Consider the following 18,006-nt stretch of genomic DNA (forward strand, 5'->3'; position numbering starts at 1 on the left):
CTTCCACCCGTTGTGTATATATTAGTATACATTATATTAGTAATGGCCAAAGCATTTATTATAGAGCTGTCTATGGTTACGTGACATTTTTATGGGCCGTATGAGCAATTAGTAAGAAGATGCTCAAGCTCCTGTTGCACAGGGGTTGGGTTGTTTGTAGCGGTGGAGATTGTGTGTGACTGTCGGGAGACTTGTGAGCTGGCAGGTACAGTGTGGAAGAAAGTCTGGGAGACGTGTTCTGGAGTAAAACAGAATACACAGAATTCAGTCCTGTGATAGGAATATCTGTGTTTATGAGCACGGAGATCTAAAGAGAAGTTTGCGTTTTGCAGCACTTGGTAGGAGTTTTGCATAAGCAGTTCTGTCACTGATTGTTGGTGGTGTTGGTCAAACCGAGACGTGTTCTGCATCTTCCTTGGTTATTAGAGGAGGAAAATGTTGGGGGCTGAGCACAGTCAGCAGGTGCCTTGAGCTCACCAGAGCACAGGGGGTCTGTGTGTGGCCGAGAGCTGCAGCACGAGTGCCTCAGGTAACAGATGTGGAGAAGCCTTTGTGCAGTTTGCAGGCAGGTGCTGTTTGGGGGGCTCCCCAAATATTTATTTCTGAATGAAATTGGAGTGAGGGTACTTCTGGGTTTCTGGGTGACCAGAACTGTTGATTCCACTAGTCCCTCCTTCCTTTCTCCACCAAGAACTTGTATTTTCGAGCAGCCTCCACATCAGCACGTGCCTGCTGTTAGCCACTTGACATTATAGCTTTCAGATAAAAGTTGGAGGCAGAGCTGAAAGCCACAGGCTGGTTGTTCATTCCTGAGATGAATTCCCTGCTGATAAAGCACAGTTTCTCTGTATGTGCATGTTATGGAAATGTCTGGAATACTGAACAGGGAAACAATCTCTGGGGTTTGATTGAAGGCAGTAGTTGTATCAAAAAAACAGAAACAATCATTTTGCCATAAAATGGTTCTGCAAATTTCACATGGGATTTCTGAAAGAAAAATCAGACTTGGAGACTGGGTAGAAATTGAAACAGGTGTATCTTTAGTGAACCTGTACGTGTGGATCCTTAATGTTGCTTACTTATGAGGATAAAAATCCACTCTAAAGCCTGATGGGTGGTACATAATCACTAGAAAGTCTATTAAATTTTTTGGCCTAAAAATTACTTTCTAATTGTTATAAAAACTGTACTACTTCATATTCTGTAAGTTTTACTGCTTTCTCTTTTTTTACTCTCAGGTCAGATATTGCTTATGTTTACTCTGGGCTCAGCTTGATGAATCATGCTCCAGCAAGTGGCTGTGTAATCTGTACTATGTATGCAGGAACATTAGAGAAATGTATTTTCACTGCACAAATGACAGAAGTGTCTAGCATTCTGTGCACAGAATTACTTGGTAGAGTTTCTGCTAGGCTAAAAAAAGCTACCTTCTGTTTCTTGGTTTTTTTCTCCGCCACTGTAATTATTCAATTTATTCTTTGATTTTATTCTTTAGTTATGTAGCTACTCTCAATTTTCTTCTCTCTCTCTCTTTCCTTTTTCTTGTCTTCCAGTTTTGACTGTACTAACACCATTGCTGGTTTGCTACTCTTAGAGTGTTACCTTCTCCCAGTACCTGTACTTGGCCATCAGACAGTATGAGGAGGCTGGCTTTTCGAGGTGCTGGTTGTACTCTGGTAAATCTGGCAAATTATTGATTGTATGTATATCATTCACTCCATTCCTCTCCCTTAGACTTTTGGCTTTATCCTAAATGTTAATTATTCCTGCCTTACTCATCTCATTTCTGTGCTTGAAATTAATTCTGTCTCTAACCTAAATGCTCGGATGCAATGATGTTGTGCTGCCCCATCTTGTTAATCAATAGAATGCTTCCTATAAGAAATTTCTTGATTTGGTTGAGAAATGGGTGTAGGCTGGGATATATGAATTTATTCTGTCCTGAGCCTTTGAGACAGCTACAAATGAAGATATTTTTCTGATACTGTCACTGGAAATTGGGAGTGAGCCAACAGCTTGTTTCGTAAATCACCAGAGCTCTTGGATGGTGGTTATTCATGTGTCACTTTGTGTTGGTAAAGGGAAAACTGTGGCCAAAAAAGGAGGTGGCTTTTTCTGTTTCTTGATCATTTAGCCTTTCATCCTACACATAAAGTGGTAGTGGTAGGTCATGCAGTGGTCCAGACCTTTTTTGTCTTGAATGTCATACAAGGTATTCAGTTGCCCTTTGAATTTTTGTTTGTAATTTGTTTTCTCTGTGTGGCTTCAATTTGGTTTTGGTGTTTGTCTCGTTGGGGTTTTTTTTTGGGGGGGAGGTTGCTTGTTTGCTTGTGTTTTTTGTTTTGTTTCATTTTTGTTCCTTGTTTTTTTTAATTGACATGCAAAGACTTGGCTTTACACCAAGCCTGAGCTCATGTCTGTGTGGCTTTTCCTTTGAAACAGCAGTTCTTGTTTAGTTATCATGCATGGGATGAGGTATAAAAATGTAGGTAATTTAGGAACATATCCTAGTAATAACTGCTGAGTTCATCTTTGCCACCCTGAGCCCCAGGATTTCTGGCATTGCTGTTGAACTCTCCAAACATTTTGATTTCTCTTTTTGCTTGCCAGTGTTTTAAAAGCTGGTGTTCAGGTATGTGTGGTTTAACTGTACTATAGTTTATAACAAACATATTTGATTGGTCCTAGGCATTGTTAGCTTTATAGCTAATTCTCATCAGAGAGTTTAGTAGCATTGCCATGAGTTTAAGAACATCTCTCTTAATTATAGAAGAAGTTGGATTCCATGGGTTCCAAGAGGCGAAGAGCTACCTCGCCTTCCAGCAGCGTCAGCGGAGGAGACTTTGATGACAGCCACCACTCCACGAATATACCAGGCCCAAGCAGAAAGAGGAGGAGACTTTCCAACCTCCCAACTGTAGATCCTGTTAGTACCTTCTTACTATGCACCACTTTTTTTCTTCAGGGAACTGCATCCGTGTCTGGGAAACTCTGGGTTGTAAAATGGGCCATCATTTGTAGCACATACACAGTGGCCCTGAATCTGTTGCTGCCTTGGCTAAGCTTTGTTTAGGATCTGGTTCAGCTTTGGCTTGTTCTTGTCTCCCCAGTTGCATCTTTTTCTTTCCCATTTTCCTTTTGCTGCTTTTCTTTTTTTGCTGATGATTTTAGCAGATGGAGGGATGTTGGAGAAGGAGCTGAAATCATAATGTGCAGAAGTTGAGAGCTGTGTCTGAATAGCAAATGCTGAGAGATAAGTGGGGAATGGCACAGGTGGTGATTGCTGAAGTGTACAATGTTTCTGTTGTGCCTTTGAGCTAGCAGTCTAATTTTAAATAATTGCAGGGCAGAACAGCCCTGTCATTCTAGGTATCTAAAACTCAGAGAATTGTACTGAATTAATTTACATTTTGGGTGTTTTGCTTAGAATTAGCATTGAAAGAAAGGTCCCTCTGTTCAAAAAATAAATTAAAATTCTACAGTACCTGGCTTACCTGTCAGGTATGGTACTAATGTATGAAATGCATGAGTCTTACCTTTAGAGCAAAATCCACAAGCTGTGGATTGGCAGCTTGTCTTTCCCATTGCAAGCAGACTTTGATTTGTTACCCCCTTAAGATTTTCTGCTTTTTCATTACTATATTCTTCTTGCATTTCAGATTGCTGTATGCCATGAGCTGTACAACACCATCAGAGATTACAAAGATGAACAGGGCAGGCTCCTTTGTGAGCTTTTCATTAGGGCACCGAAGCGAAGGTAAGACCATGGTTAAGCCTTGAACCTGGGATTTAATCAGGGAGTAAGTGCATACTGAGGAATCTTTCAGCATTAATAGCTGTGAAAAACTGAAGTTAAATTTGTCACAGTTTCTCACCAGTGTGTGTATTTGATGTAATTTTTCAATGGGGCATGCTGACCCTGGTGCCCTTTTTCAGTCAAAAAAGGGTACGTGGAATTTAAAATATTTCTTGTGACATCTGCCTAAAACACGTGTGCTTTTGACTAGAATATTCCATGTAAGTGGTGGAATGCAATACTAAGGGCATATTTTGGGAAGATTAATAGAAGTGGCCCTTGAAAATGTAGGAAATAAAGAAGCTGAATTTTATTTTATACTCAGAAAATTGAGGATGATAACAGCATATATAATAAAGTAAGCCTACCACTTACTTTATTAAGTGTCCACATCTTTCAGCTGTAACAAAAACATACTGTAACTTTCTTTGTTTTACTTAGTTATAGACGTGTACAAACTTGAGTGCTGTGGTTTTGGTTTCACTACTGGGAATATAATGGGGTTTTTTTTTGTCTTTGCAACAGAAATCAGCCAGACTATTATGAAGTGGTTTCTCAGCCAATTGATTTAATGAAAATCCAACAAAAGCTGAAGATGGAGGAATATGACGATGTGAATGTGCTGACTGCTGATTTTCAGCTTCTCTTTAACAATGCAAAGGCTTACTATAAGGTGAGGAAAATACATATAGAGGCTCAAGTTGGTTGTAAAAGTGGTAGAGGTATTTTCAAATCCTTCCTTGGTTTGGCAGGAAGCTTTTCAGTTAACTTTTATGACTGCTAAGACAGCAGAACACATTGCAGTTCTTGGCATATGTTTCTGTAAGGTTGACTGTATTTTTGTAATATGTGCTACTATAACAATTTTTCTGTGGAAAGTAGCATTTAAAATACCATGGGGGTGATCTTCGTGTAGTTTTCCAAGAGAAATCGCAAGTAAAAATAGAGATATAAACTGAAAAAAATACTTTTCTATCAAAGCCTTTCAATTTCACAAGACATTCTGTATAACCTTTTGAAATAGAAAAATGTAATTTTTTCCCCAAAGAAAGAGTGTAAAAATAACAGTGAGCATACAGGAGGAATGTTGAATTTTTCTCTAGGCTACTAACCAATATGAAAAAAAGGGACAATGACTATCATAGTCAGTGATGATAGGTTGTGAGTGTACATAATGATGTATTTAATGAGAAATGCAACCTTGAAGTCCATTTCCCCAGAATAGATGTGTGTTTTATTTTGGATGTTAATGTTTTTTATTGCAGTTGTCATGAGTAAGTGGAAAAAAATGGATTAATATGGTTTAATAGAAGGCTATGTTAAATACATAGGGTAGTGAAATTGTACGTAGTGACTGAGATGATGCCTCAGTTTTGCCTACCTCAAAATTATGCCTGTCTCATAAAATCTTGCTTACAGAATGGACATAGGTAGCTGTCATTCAGGGATGAAGGAACATTGACATCCCCAGAGAAATATGGATTTGTGAGTTGGAGATGTGGCACCCAAACATAGCTGCTTCTTTCTTCATCTTTTATCTTACTGGTGCAGATCCACTGACACATATAAAGCAGGAATGGCTGATTCTTGGTCGAGGTCTTTATCTTTAGCCAATGTACTTTATTGACAGTGCTAGATTAGAATGGACTTGTAGTTTTTTTCTGTTTTGGTTTCAAGTGTTACACTTCTTCGCATTTGCATTAATACAGAAGGAAGCAGACAGTGGAGCAGAATACACTTTAAATCTGTTCCTCATAATAAACACCTGGGCTAATGTTGAGAATATTTAAGCCTAAAACAGCAAGTTTAAGAATAGTTCTCATGTTGGTTTCTCATTTGTCTCACAAGCTGTCAAAAGTTGAGTGAAGAACATAATAAGCAGTATTAAGGTGGCATATCTGTAGGAATACCTGAAATAGAGATTAAGTGACAGAGGAAAGGGAGGAAAATTATGTGAGAGTGGAGAAGAAATCTTTTTTCTGTTTAATGTTCTTAAGTAGAAATTATAATCAGCAGGTGCTTGTCTGCCACTACCAACTCTGTATATTCAAAGCTTAATTTGTGAACTGATTCTTCTAGCTCTTCCAAAAAACACACCTAGCTGTGTACCCAGGTGGTAGCATTGTTAAGTTCTTAGGAATTTCACAGTTAATGCTGAGTGTAAATCATTGGAGTGCTTTCAAAGCTATCAGCAAACTTATTTGCATTCTTCCTCTGTAGAAACCAATTTTCAGGTGCCACACAATGGCAGCAGCATTGACTTAAATCACATTTCCAGCATACTTAGATTTAGGCTATTTTAAGTATCAGTAGTGTTATGCTGCAACAAAACCTAATTATTTCTCCAGATTCATCTAATAGGCTGTTAAACCATGGCAGCCAAGTAATATTATTGGAAAGTTTTCTGAAAGACTCAGGTGCTTTGGGTAACAGAAGTTATATTTTCTAGTGCTTATTGCAATTCTTAACATGTCTGTTGAAGAATGACTGAATCAGGAATTTCACGTTTTCTATTATTTGTTTAATGTGTTTAATACCTTTCAACTAATAATTTATAAATTTCCTTGAGGTAACAAACTGAGTTTTGAGTAGAATGTTTGATTTGGTTTTGCAGCCTGATTCTCCTGAATATAAAGCTGCCTGCAAATTATGGGAGTTGTATTTGCGCACAAAAAATGAATTTGTTCAAAAAGGTGATGCTGAGGAGGAAGATGAAGATGAGGAAGGACATGACAATCAAGGCACAAATTCTGAATTAGTAAGTGTGGGCATGACAGCTGCAGCTGAAGGAAGCTGTGGCTGGAGATTGGCCTGTGTATGTGAAAAAGGATTAAATCTTTTCTTAGTTAAATTATGCCCCAAAAGGTATTTCTTACACAAGTTTATATACAAAGCAAGTCATCCTGCTACCATTGGTTAATCATTTCACAGCACTGTCTGTGCATTTCACTTTTGCCAAGGAAAAAAATTGAGGAGGTTTTCTGATATGGATAAAATATGGTTCTGGTTTAGCTGCAAGTAGCATGATGCATGGTTGGTGTTGTGCCAACACTGAGGTTTGATCCAAGCAAGCTTCATGTCTAATGACATGGTTTTCCTGTGTGTGTCCCTTTCAGTTACTGCAGCTGTTCCTGGAGTGTTTCATAAACCAGATAAAATGATATGAAGTTTGGGCTTGTCTGGTTTTTTTGGTGTTGGAATGCATATTTTGATATATTTTAATGTTGACAACCAAGTCTGTTCTGACAACATGTGATGCCTGTCTGACAGTCAGCAGTGTAAATGTGAAATTAAAGTTTTCTTGTGCTTTACAGAAATGCATAAACGATTTTCAAAAGTTGCATCTGTGTTTGATAGCTGATCTTTTTCTGTCTTTGAAAATTGAACTCATATATCTCAGTGCAACATGAAGCACTTCACTATGGCTGCTACTAAGCTTGTGATTTCATGTCTTGCATTAGTCATCTCCAGGTTACCTGAAGGAAATCCTTGAACAGCTTCTTGAAGCTGTAGCTGTTGCCACGAATCCATCAGGACGCCTCATAAGTGAACTGTTTCAGAAACTTCCTTCCAAAGTGGTAGGTACATTAATTATACTGATTGTGTTTGAAGTATGGATATTTATGTAACTGATGTTGCACACTATGATGGGCACACTCAGCATGCAGTTCTTTATTACTGTCTTATCAATGACAAACTCCAGCTGTTTTTAGAGCTTTTCTCCCTTCTTTGCTTCTTGTTCCCAGCCCTTGGGGATGGGATTTGGGCTTGCCCTGTTCTGTCAGTCTAGTTAATGAGGACTTTTTGGTGCAGAATTTTTAATGTTTTTAAATATATTTGGTTTTCCTGTTTTGTTTTAGGGTTTGATGTAACAAGATTAACCAGCAAAATAAATACTCTGAAAGACTATCGCCATGTATTTGTTTTTCAGGCAGAACTGTTCTTTTATGTCAGTTTATTTGAATTGTATTTCTTTGTATCTGTCTCATGATAATGGCTTGCCAAAATTGAGACCTAGTGCTATGTTTAGGAAGCTTACACAGTTTTTACCTGCAGATCCTCATGCTCATTCTATGTTAGAGCAATAGCTTTGTGACTACTTACAGTAATATATAACTTTTTCTTGTTTGTTTCCCAGCAATATCCAGATTATTATGCAATAATAAAGGAGCCCATAGATCTTAAAACTATTGCCCAAAGGATACAGGTACAGTATGAGCATGTTAATGTGTCAGAGTATAGACTTGTTTAACAGTAAGCATTCTAAAATTGTTAGAAACCAAAGTTTATTATGGCAGGAAAGGCAGTGTGGTTTTCTGCTCTTTAAAAATCTGAACACTGTGGTGATTTAATGTTCTGTCCTGGTCAAAGCTGCAGAAGTAGCTGAAGATCAAGCATCATGAACTGTTGTGTGCTGGCATTGAGCCTGAATATATTGAATTCCTTGGTGTTTAATGGCTTAAAGCAGCTACTGAGCAAGTCCTGCTGATGTAAAATTCGCAGTCCTGTGGCTTGGTTGTGTGTTATCATCACCTACTTTTGTTCCAGCTCTATAAATAGGTGTTTTGTACTGATGCATTTTTCATCTTCTCCAGTAATTTGAAATATTGTTCTGTAATTCTAGCATTTTGTATAATAGTGGGGGATAGCTCACAGACTAACTGAACTGGAGAACAAAAGTAAAATAGCACTTTGTCAGAACCCTTCAAAGTTAAAATCTAACATTAATTATTTTTTCAGTCTTTTATGTAGTAAGGGTATAAGGACTTAGCACTTCTGTTCATTACTTTCTTCTTTGATTATCTCTTCCAGATACTTCTCTGTTCTTTTATAATTATGTGCTTGTGTTTCTATAAATGTTCCTTTTACTTTGTATGAATTCCCTTCACTTTGCACTATTGACTTAGTTTTCATGCTCTCTGAAGGTTGCCACTTTAACCAGTTCTATTTTTTGTCTTGTAGAATGGAACTTACAAAAGCATTCATGCAATGGCCAAGGATATAGATCTTCTGGCAAAGAATGCCAAAACCTACAATGAGCCTGGATCACAAGTATTCAAGGTTAGTTTCAGTTGCTGATAATTTGATTTGAGTTCAGATTTTCTTTACTGCTTTCTGTGCTGATTTATCTTTAAATAATTGCTTAGCACAAGGTTCTAAAGAGTTTGTGTTCATTTTTGGAAAAAAATAACTATTAGTGATGGTTCCTTTTTTCTTTTTAATATCACTTCTAATATAATTGGAGTGTATATAATTGAGGTATATGATTTTTTTCCACTTAAGATTTATCTTGGGATGAGTTACATGGCTTTGGAGGAATGGAGGTTATCTGTGCTAGTGGTTGAAGTTAAATTGAATGAAACTACAAGCTCAAGTGTTAAGAGGTAGTACTCAGCTGCTACTTCTTTCCAGGCTGTGAGAGCTGTTTTTGGTTTTCATCATAAACATGAAAACTGGAGTCATGCCTTCTTTGAGAAGTTTGTGAAGATCCTCTACTTTTTAGCCACATTTTTGTAACATAATTGTTTTTTCTATTTTTTTTGTACTTAGCTCACCAGCATTTTGGGTACCAGTTATCCCATTGCTGTTTCCTTGCACTCTGGAACTATGAGAATTTAAGTGGCAAGATTACTCTTTTGTGTGCTTGGTTTTTAAGAGCTTTGTACTGAGAGCCCTTGTATGTGTATAATACAATTGTGTAAGTGGTTCTTGGACTTTGCTGATTCCACTTCTGTTTAATTTGGTTTCAGTTCCTGGTGACACTGGTGATGCTTGTAGCTTCCTTCAAAACTTGTAATCTCTATTTTGTGAGCTGTTACTCTGACTGTCAGTCCATGGGTGTAGAATGAGAGCAAGCATTGTCAGCTTGGTAACAGTAGTAATTTCCCAATTGCAAAGGCACAGAGGTTCCTTTGCCTGTTTAGTTCCAAATTGTAGATCTAGGGTTTTTTTTAAGGTTGTGGCAAAAAGTGGTGCTATGATGGTGCTAAATGCAGCTTTCTGTTCAGTTTTTACAGGGTGGGTGTATTTCAGGCAGGCTCTATTCTGTGCTTTGTTTCTCATTCCAAATTCTTTTGTATTATTTTGTGAAGTGACCCCCTTCACTTTTGTTTTAGATTTTTAGATAGATGGACATACCTGACTATAAAATCCTTCACTTTCAACATTAAACAAAAAAATTCTTTTAATTGACAGGATGCAAATGCGATTAAAAAAATATTTAATATGAAAAGGGCTGAAATTGAACACAGTGAATTGGCCAAGTCAAGTCTCCGAATCAGGTACTGCAAATAGTCTTCTTATAATCCCATGTAAAAATATGTATAGACATTCCCTTAATTTTCCTGTGGAGAATACAGTGGGAAATAATTGTTTGAACATTTTGTTTATTGTTGTTTTAAAAGTTATAAATAATTAAATGGTGTTTGGAAGGAGCTTTTTATTGAAATACTAATGTGATTAAATATTTTTGTGTTGTACTTTATTATGGAAAACAGTGTCATTGGATCTTTTATAACTATGGCAAACTTCTGCCACACATGTTTAGAAGTTAATAACAGAAACAGAATAGAGAGGAACGAGGTGCTTTGTTATGCTTTGCTTCATGAAAAATGCTGGGTATTCTTGTATCTTGTTAGGAGCTGAGACATGAGAGCTCAGAGTTAATTAGGTAGGGGCAGAAACATAGGAACAAGACCTAAGCAAAACATGATTAGATGGAAGTCCACATTATATAAACTCTTGTTTGAAAACCAGTTTCTAGAAGCACAGGATGCTAAAGATCTGGACTGATTAATCAGCATAGATTTGGTCTTGAACAGGCAGGTATAAAACACTGTTGATAGCTCCATTTGTTTCACAGAATCATTTTATTTAGGAAACAGCATTTTCTTCTTGTGAAAATACATAGTGTGCAAAGAATTGATGCTGTCATTTTAAGCGTTTTTTAGCTGAAATTCAATTAGGTTTCTTGTATAGATTTTACTTATGAGTAATATTCATAATTAGGCTTAGGCATTACCTGCTTTTGTGAGCTGTGTCATTTATTTAAAAAAAAAATAAGATAAAGCAACATCTTGCAAAGCATTCAAGGAGTAAGCAAGGTCTTTACGAGGTGGACTCTATGTATTTGAGCTGTTTACCGGTGATCGATGCTGGAAAATATCTGCTGCCATTTTCTGCAAAGGTTTGAATGGTACAACTGCTACAGTAGCACTCCCTTGCTTTACTGAAAGGATGTTTAAATATTTGTATTGTCTTAGAAATGTGTAGGTGGTGTCAGTATTAAAAGTATTGCCTGGAATTGTTATGCATGAAAGAAATGGAAGTTACCTGATGGATTTCTACTATTTGGTGCTTCGAGATGTTCATCTCTGTAGTGTTTTTTCTGGTTCATTTATTCAGTGTTAGCATGTTTCCCATGCTTGGCTGAATCATTGTTGGAGCATATAAAAATATAAAACCAGAAACACTATTAGGGAGAAATTCCTGACACACAGTTTAATAAATTTTCTTCTTAAAATTGTGTGTAGTACCAGTAAACCTGGATTCTACAGACACTGAATGGGCATATGTGTTTCCTTTGCAGTACCTAGAAATACATATAGGCATAGAGGTTTTCTATTTAAATTATTATTTTAAATTATTATTTTATTTTATTTTTCTGACTGTTGGCCATTGATGAAGCTCAAGATGTCACACGTGCGTCACATTTAATTTTCAGACTTTATTTTTGTTTTTCTTCAAAATAAAGCTGTTTGCATAAGAAGGGATGACAGATAAATCACACTGATATTTGTTAGCTGAATTCCTCTCTTGCACTGCCAACCTGTTTCCACTTCTCAGCGACCTTATCCTAGATGTTCTCTTATGTACTGTGTTCTTAATAGACCTGCAAATCCTGAAATAAGCTGAATGTCAGAATAACTGACAGCACCCTTCTTTGTTTCTCTAATTTGAAAAAAAAAATTAAAATTGTAATGCCTGAAGCAGGCTACAATAGTATTGGGCTAAATGTAAAAAAAATTGTGGCTAGATAAAAGTATCATGAAAACCAAACTTTCCAGCTGCTGTTCTGCATTTTACTGGATGCTTTTTTAGCAAACAGTTTATCTCTTTTTTTGCTTCTTTCTGCTGAATCTGCATCACAGAATCATTATTTTTTTAAATCTAAATTCTTAACTGCTTAGTTGTCTGAAAGGGGGATTGCCTTTACCTATTACTGATTTTGGTAAAATACCCCCATAAGTTCATTTAAAGTTAATTTACTACATTTTTCATCTCGTTTTCTTTGTCATTGATGGATCAGCCTCAAATTAGTCATAATTCTACTAACATAAGGTCTGCAGACATATTGCCTCTGTGTCAAAAATCATGCTTTTCTGTTGCACAATTCAGTGTATCCTTTGTCATATTAAATTTCTCCACGTTGGTGGATTTAACTGTCCTCCCTTAAATATAGTGGCAAAATAAAATTGCTTGACAATACACACTGTCAAACAACTTGACAGTGATTTTGTTAAGTATTGATAAAAGAAGATTGGATCTGTATTATTCACTGTATCTGGATGCTAAGGAACGTGTTGTTGGCTGCTTTCACTGCTATTGTAGGCTGAGCTGTGTGTATAGCTATTAACCCTCAATCTTCCTGTGACTTTATAAACAAAATCAGTGTTAATGCTGGGGCACTAGATGTATCTTAGTATTACTTTTAGCTTTAAAACATTTTATGTCTGTCTCTGAACCTTTTGGCTGATCTATCAAAGCAAATTCTGTAAGAAGCTTTATCCTTGCTGCGCCTTTTCTTGGGTCTAAGGTGGGCCTCTTTTTTTCCCCTTTCCTTGGCTTGTCTCTTCTGCCTTAAGGACTCCATCAAATTTGACTGCTTCCAAGCTCACAGGTCCTTCCTCACAGGGTAAAGGCAGTGTTGGTGATGAGAGAAATTCTTCTAACAAATATTACCGGTAAGTAAATCGTGCACTTGGAAGAAAGGCTGGGTCCTCATCATGTGGAGATACTAAAATTTGGGTGGGTTTTTTTCCTGTTGTTTTTTTTGTTTGTTTTTTTCTAAGTTGAGAATGTTCTGCATTATTGACTCAAATACTTTAGAGATTCAAATATATTTCAGTCAAATATCTAATAAGAATGATTAGAGAGTTACTTTGTCATAATTACTCTTCCATGTTTGAGTTTATATGTAACATTTCAAAACACCTGTCATGAAACACTCTGTATGCAATTATTTCCTTAGAAATGTTAAGCTTCATTATAAAATAAAACAGATGAAAAAAAACATGTAAATGTGCAGTAAACATAGGACTAAGTAATTAGAAGATGGATGGTGGAAACCAATGAAGCCTCTAGAAAGAAAGTATTACATTTGGGATGTGTTGATGGCAAAGTTGCTGAGAATGCTGGGCTACTGGAGGCTTTCTGGTTTGTTCTTTCATTCATCAGATGGGAATTTTGGTACTTAGCAGTGATGTTATGTGTACAGTCTTTGGGTCTTGACACAGTACAACTCTTGGCTAATTTCCTGTGTGTATGCTCTGCAGCCATGGTTTCAGACAGCAGCTGCAAAGGTTTTCATGGGACTGAGCATTTTTATACAGAGTTGGTGTCGTTTTAAGCCAACCCATCTGCTTTTTCCTAGTTTTCACTTTGCTCCCACAGGGCAAAGCTGAGTCTGTTGCTGGAGGTGCCTAAAGAGCTGACCTAGTAAAAAAGCAGAGATTGTCAGGCATAGCCCACAGCATAGCTATGAAATACTGTGCCTCAGGTTTGGGATAGAAGGGGGGAAGAGAGGGATGCTGAAGAAGTCTTTGTGAAGTCAGTCAGTGGGGATGCTGATTCAACCCACCTAGAAAGCAGAGGAAGCTGCTTCATATACAGGCCTGCTGTGTGCTCAGAATACCTAGGGTGGGGTTGAAGGAATGGAAGAAGATTTGATTATATATCATTTACAGTGTGCTGAATTACTTCATGTAGACAAATGCAGATAAAACAGTATCAAATAACAAACATTGTTTAAATTGGGAGAGACTTGTTATCCCACTTCTCCTCCAATAATTGAAATATTTAGGTATTCAAAATACTACAGAAGATAGCTAGTGTGAGCATTAGCTTTCTGGTTGTATGTCTGGTTTTACAGTTTGATGGACAGACTGAAAATAGAGGCAGACACATGGGTTGTTAACACTTTCTCTTGTTAACATAACAGCAGCTTTTTTTTGCATAGTCATGTGTATTCCTGTTAATGTAGGCAACTGTCAAGAGCTTCACAGGTTTACTTACACACTTTTTTTTTAATTTTGTGTGGTTTTCTTTTTTAATTTTTCCCTTTTCTAGTAACAAAAGATCGGCCCAAGGCGATCGTTTATCAGCAATAACCATGGCATTGCAATATGGATCAGAAAGTGATGAGGATGCAGCTTTGGCTGGTAGGAACTGAAATGCAGTTTCTCTCTTTATTTTCTTTATTTAAAATGTTTGGGCTAAGCAAAGCTGTAGAGCTCCAGATTCATCAAAATATCTTTATTTTAAAATACATAATTGCAGTGTTTCAAACTCAGTGTGTAATTCTGTTAAATCCAATCCCTGTATATTTATAAATACACAGCTGGTAAGACAGGTTAAGCCAAACTTCCTTCAATGTTTTGAATTGAGTGTGTGTTTCCAGGTATGCTCATCCAAGTGTTAGGAAATTGTTGCTTATTTTTATTCACTTGGATATGAAATAAGAGACCCTGGAGAAGGCATTGGGTGTTCCTTGCAGTAGAGGAGATTTATTGTGCTGCAATTGTTTGGGGGAAATCTCGCTCACAGTTGCTTGTTCTCTTTTGCTCTCTTGTGCCATTGGGTATCCTGGGTACCTGCCAGGTTTTATTTTTTTAGGGTTAAGATAACGTGTCTGAGGTTAAAGGATAGATAAATGTTAGAGTTTTTTTTTTAAATACCTGATCTAGCTTAGCAGTCATGAAATCTTGCATGAATGTTTACATTAAGACAAAAGCACATGTGAAAGCCTTCAGACAGCAGCCATAGGTTCATGAGAAGCATGCTGTAGTGTTATACTAAATCATATATGCTGTAATATATGCACTATATCAAATGTATTGGTCATAAATTGTTACAGGTTGTCTTTTAAGTTAACCTGTCTTGATAGTTACATTCTCAGTGATTTCCCTGCATTCACCTCAGAGCAGATTTCCAAAATGTTTTTGTATGTATCCTCATATCCTGTTCTATTTTTTGTTTATCAAATTTCTGCATTGATGTGAAATGATGCATCTCTTCAATATCTATTTTTGGAGCATTACTTTCACACCTGATCATTGAGTTACACTCCACAAGTTGGGTTTTTTTCAGTGAATGGATATGCTGTAGATTTTTTTTGATTGTTTTGCATCTTGGTGCAAGCAAAAGCATTTTCATTCCTGGTTAGCCCAGTGTTCAGTAATTGTTTCAGAGCAGCAGCTTTCTGGGAGCTATGAGGAGTATTTATTATCTTGGTTCAGTGTGATTGTTAGCTGCTATTTTTGACAAATTGTAATTCTGTAAAAAGGAATAGCCTTTCAAGTCTTGGTGTGATGATGATGATGAAATTCTTGATGTGATGCTAAAGCACTTAGAGCCTTCTGTATGCATATGAAAGTTTTTGCTTCCTGGTTTATTGTGTTCACCTAAGAGGCACTATCAATATTTTTGGCAGACCTCTGTCACCCTTAAGATTTTCTGTCCCTCTAACATACTGCTTGGACATCTAAGCTTAGAGTTTCCAGATGAAAAGGACTTTCATTTAAACCAAGTGGTCTTTTTATTAGTTGCTGTGATATCTCATCTATTCCTTCCTCTAACATTCATTAAAATAAATGGGAACTAGGCTGCACAACTGAACACTAAGAGAACTTTCTCCTCAATGCAGAGAACTAAATATGAGCTGCTTTGATTGTAGCAGTTGCCTAAGCAATGCACAGTATCTGTTTCCAACTTGGAGTTTATCCTCACAGTTCCAGAGGGTGTCATGGTGTGATGGAGCTTGTAGAAGCTTTTCAGCTCAAATGTAGCAGGGGAACAGCAGCCTCCTCCCTTGCTCCTCATTTTAAGTCTATCTAGGCTTAGATAGTCATTATGTAAATAGGGATTTAATTTTTTAAACAAAGCTATTTTATGTTTTATTATTTAATTTTGAAAGGTTTTCAGGCTGAATGCTGCTTTTGGTATCTTTATTTAGAGCATTCATTGTTGTGTAGGGGCTGTGGTATCACAAAGTTTAAATCAAATCACTAACCCAGTAAAGACTAATTTTCTTCCATATACATTCAAATACTCTTCTCTCTTTGCTCTTTTTCTACCTCATTGTTGTGTGAGAGTGCATGTATATGATATATGCATTTTTATCTGAGAATAAAGCTCAGTTGCAGCTATAAATTAGATGGCTTCCTCCTTTTGCAGTGAAGTCAATTTAATATCACTGCATTTTGAAGTTGTCCCTTCATTAGGAAATAGTCACTGTGGTATGGAATGAACAGCAGGAAAGAAATTTTGTTTGAGATTGCTGAATGGCATATTTTGTGATTATGGTTCACAGTGGGTTTTTTCCTCCTATGTCTGCTGACTGTAGCTGTGGTAGTGGCTGCATGAAAGGGGAATAACTGACTTGCTCTCCAGTGCCAGCAAGTGCCTGGTGGGGAAATGGAACCTGGTGCTACTGCATATTGAAGAATGTACAGTTTTGCATTAGGTTCTTTGTTTCATAGCAAAATACAAGTTTTTCTGTCTCCTGATCTGAATAATACATTCTCAGGTCTTAAGACAACAGCTTTCATATTAGGAGAACATTTAGCATTTTCTGAATATGTAATACTTGACACATTGCTTCTAAAGACTCTTCACATAAAGAAAAATTTTATAGCCATATTACACTGTTATGTAATGACTTTCCTTTTAGTACCTGTTTAATTTACTTAGATGTTTATTTTAGGGAATAAGAAAAAGAAGTAACAAAAGAAGTATGTTTCTTACCTAGGGTACTGAACAGCTTTGTTGTTGTCTGACACATGTCAGAGAAGAGCAATATACATGACCAGTTTCTTATTTTTCTCTTGCATAAAGACAAGGTCTTCTCCTTTTTCTGTTCTGTTTCTTACTTTTTGATGGAGCACTGAAACTGAACTGTTTGAGTAAACAAAACCAGACAGTATTTTGCTGCATAATCTATTTTGGAAACTTACCTGCTAGCGTTTTTTTAACTGTTAGCATTTATCTCCATGTTCAGGTTGGCATGTGAGGTGCAAGAGAACACAGTGCTACCTCCAGTCTTGTTTTACCTGAGTCATTCTGCCCAGCTCCTACATTGCTGGCTGTGTAATAGTTGCTAGGTCATTAAATGATGCTGACTGGCATACAGATGCATAATTAGGATAATTTTGAGTGTCTTCCCTGAATCACTAATGAGCATCCTCGTTATGTGTTTGCACATCTACTGAGATCCACTTGTGCTTTAGTTTGCATCTAAGGTGTCTGCTAAATCCCCATATGTCATGCACTCACAGAGCTCTGCAGTGCCAGGCTGCAGAGGGAAAATGATGGCACTATGTTGTTATTCAGTCAGAGTGCCCCTGACTTTGTCATCATTTCAGTATGTCTTTACTGAACTTGGATAAAAAGCTTGAAACACTGCCAGCCTCCACTGAGCAAAGTGAAAATGCCAGCTGGAAACTTGGCATGAGTGTTAGAGAACTGTCTTCTGTGTAACTGAATTACCCAGTGTGACAACTGCCAAGACTTCCTTCAAACTTTAACTCATGAGAGGGGGGCGAAAGGGTGAATAATTTAACTCTAGGATGTGTGAAACCACATAGACTTTTTTGTTATGCCTGTCTGCAATGTACAAACTACACAGCTTATGTTACTGAGAATCATGGGAGGGTTGGCCATTTATTGCTTCTCATCCTGTATTTCCACTACCAGTGTTTTTTTGTGCCTGTTGTGTTTCTGTTTCTCATGTGATGTTTCTCCTAATTTTATCTGCAATAGATGTTAGTTCTGCACAGAATTTCTTTCATTCTAATCCTAAAGGGCAATGTATGCTTCATAGAGATAACTAGAAAGGTTTGCTATAAAATATGTAAAGCTTTATTATTAATTCTTTAAACTCATTTTGTAATAATTCTGAAATATTAATTTCTCCATCATTTTTCTGAGTATAT

General features: G+C 36.9%; 1 protein-coding gene across 12 annotated transcripts in view; it reads left to right on the forward strand.

Moving 5' to 3' along the window:
* The window catches only part of PBRM1 (polybromo 1), a 62,568-nt gene that overhangs the window by 1,174 nt on the left and 43,388 nt on the right, over positions 1-18,006 (forward strand). For 4 of the 12 annotated variants that reach the window (XM_071755684.1, XM_071755676.1, XM_071755682.1 and 1 more), the window contains exons 2-12: positions 1,554-1,676; positions 2,771-2,926; positions 3,660-3,757; positions 4,322-4,469; positions 6,411-6,554; positions 7,258-7,374; positions 7,935-8,003; positions 8,759-8,857; positions 9,992-10,077; positions 12,661-12,759; positions 14,144-14,235. In XM_071755684.1, the coding sequence (XP_071611785.1) occupies positions 1,638-1,676; positions 2,771-2,926; positions 3,660-3,757; positions 4,322-4,469; positions 6,411-6,554; positions 7,258-7,374; positions 7,935-8,003; positions 8,759-8,857; positions 9,992-10,077; positions 12,661-12,759; positions 14,144-14,235 (1,147 nt within the window). In that variant the 5' untranslated portion in view covers positions 1,554-1,637. The remainder of the gene's footprint in view (positions 1-1,553; positions 1,677-2,770; positions 2,927-3,659; positions 3,758-4,321; positions 4,470-6,410; positions 6,555-7,257; positions 7,375-7,934; positions 8,004-8,758; positions 8,858-9,991; positions 10,078-12,660; positions 12,760-14,143; positions 14,236-18,006) is intronic. The other 8 variants (XM_071755679.1, XM_071755683.1, XM_071755688.1 and 5 more) reach the window with 5 other exon arrangements.

This window comes from Heliangelus exortis, chromosome 12 (assembly GCF_036169615.1).
Source record: "Heliangelus exortis chromosome 12, bHelExo1.hap1, whole genome shotgun sequence".
NCBI classification, from domain to species: Eukaryota; Metazoa; Chordata; class Aves; order Apodiformes; family Trochilidae; genus Heliangelus; species Heliangelus exortis.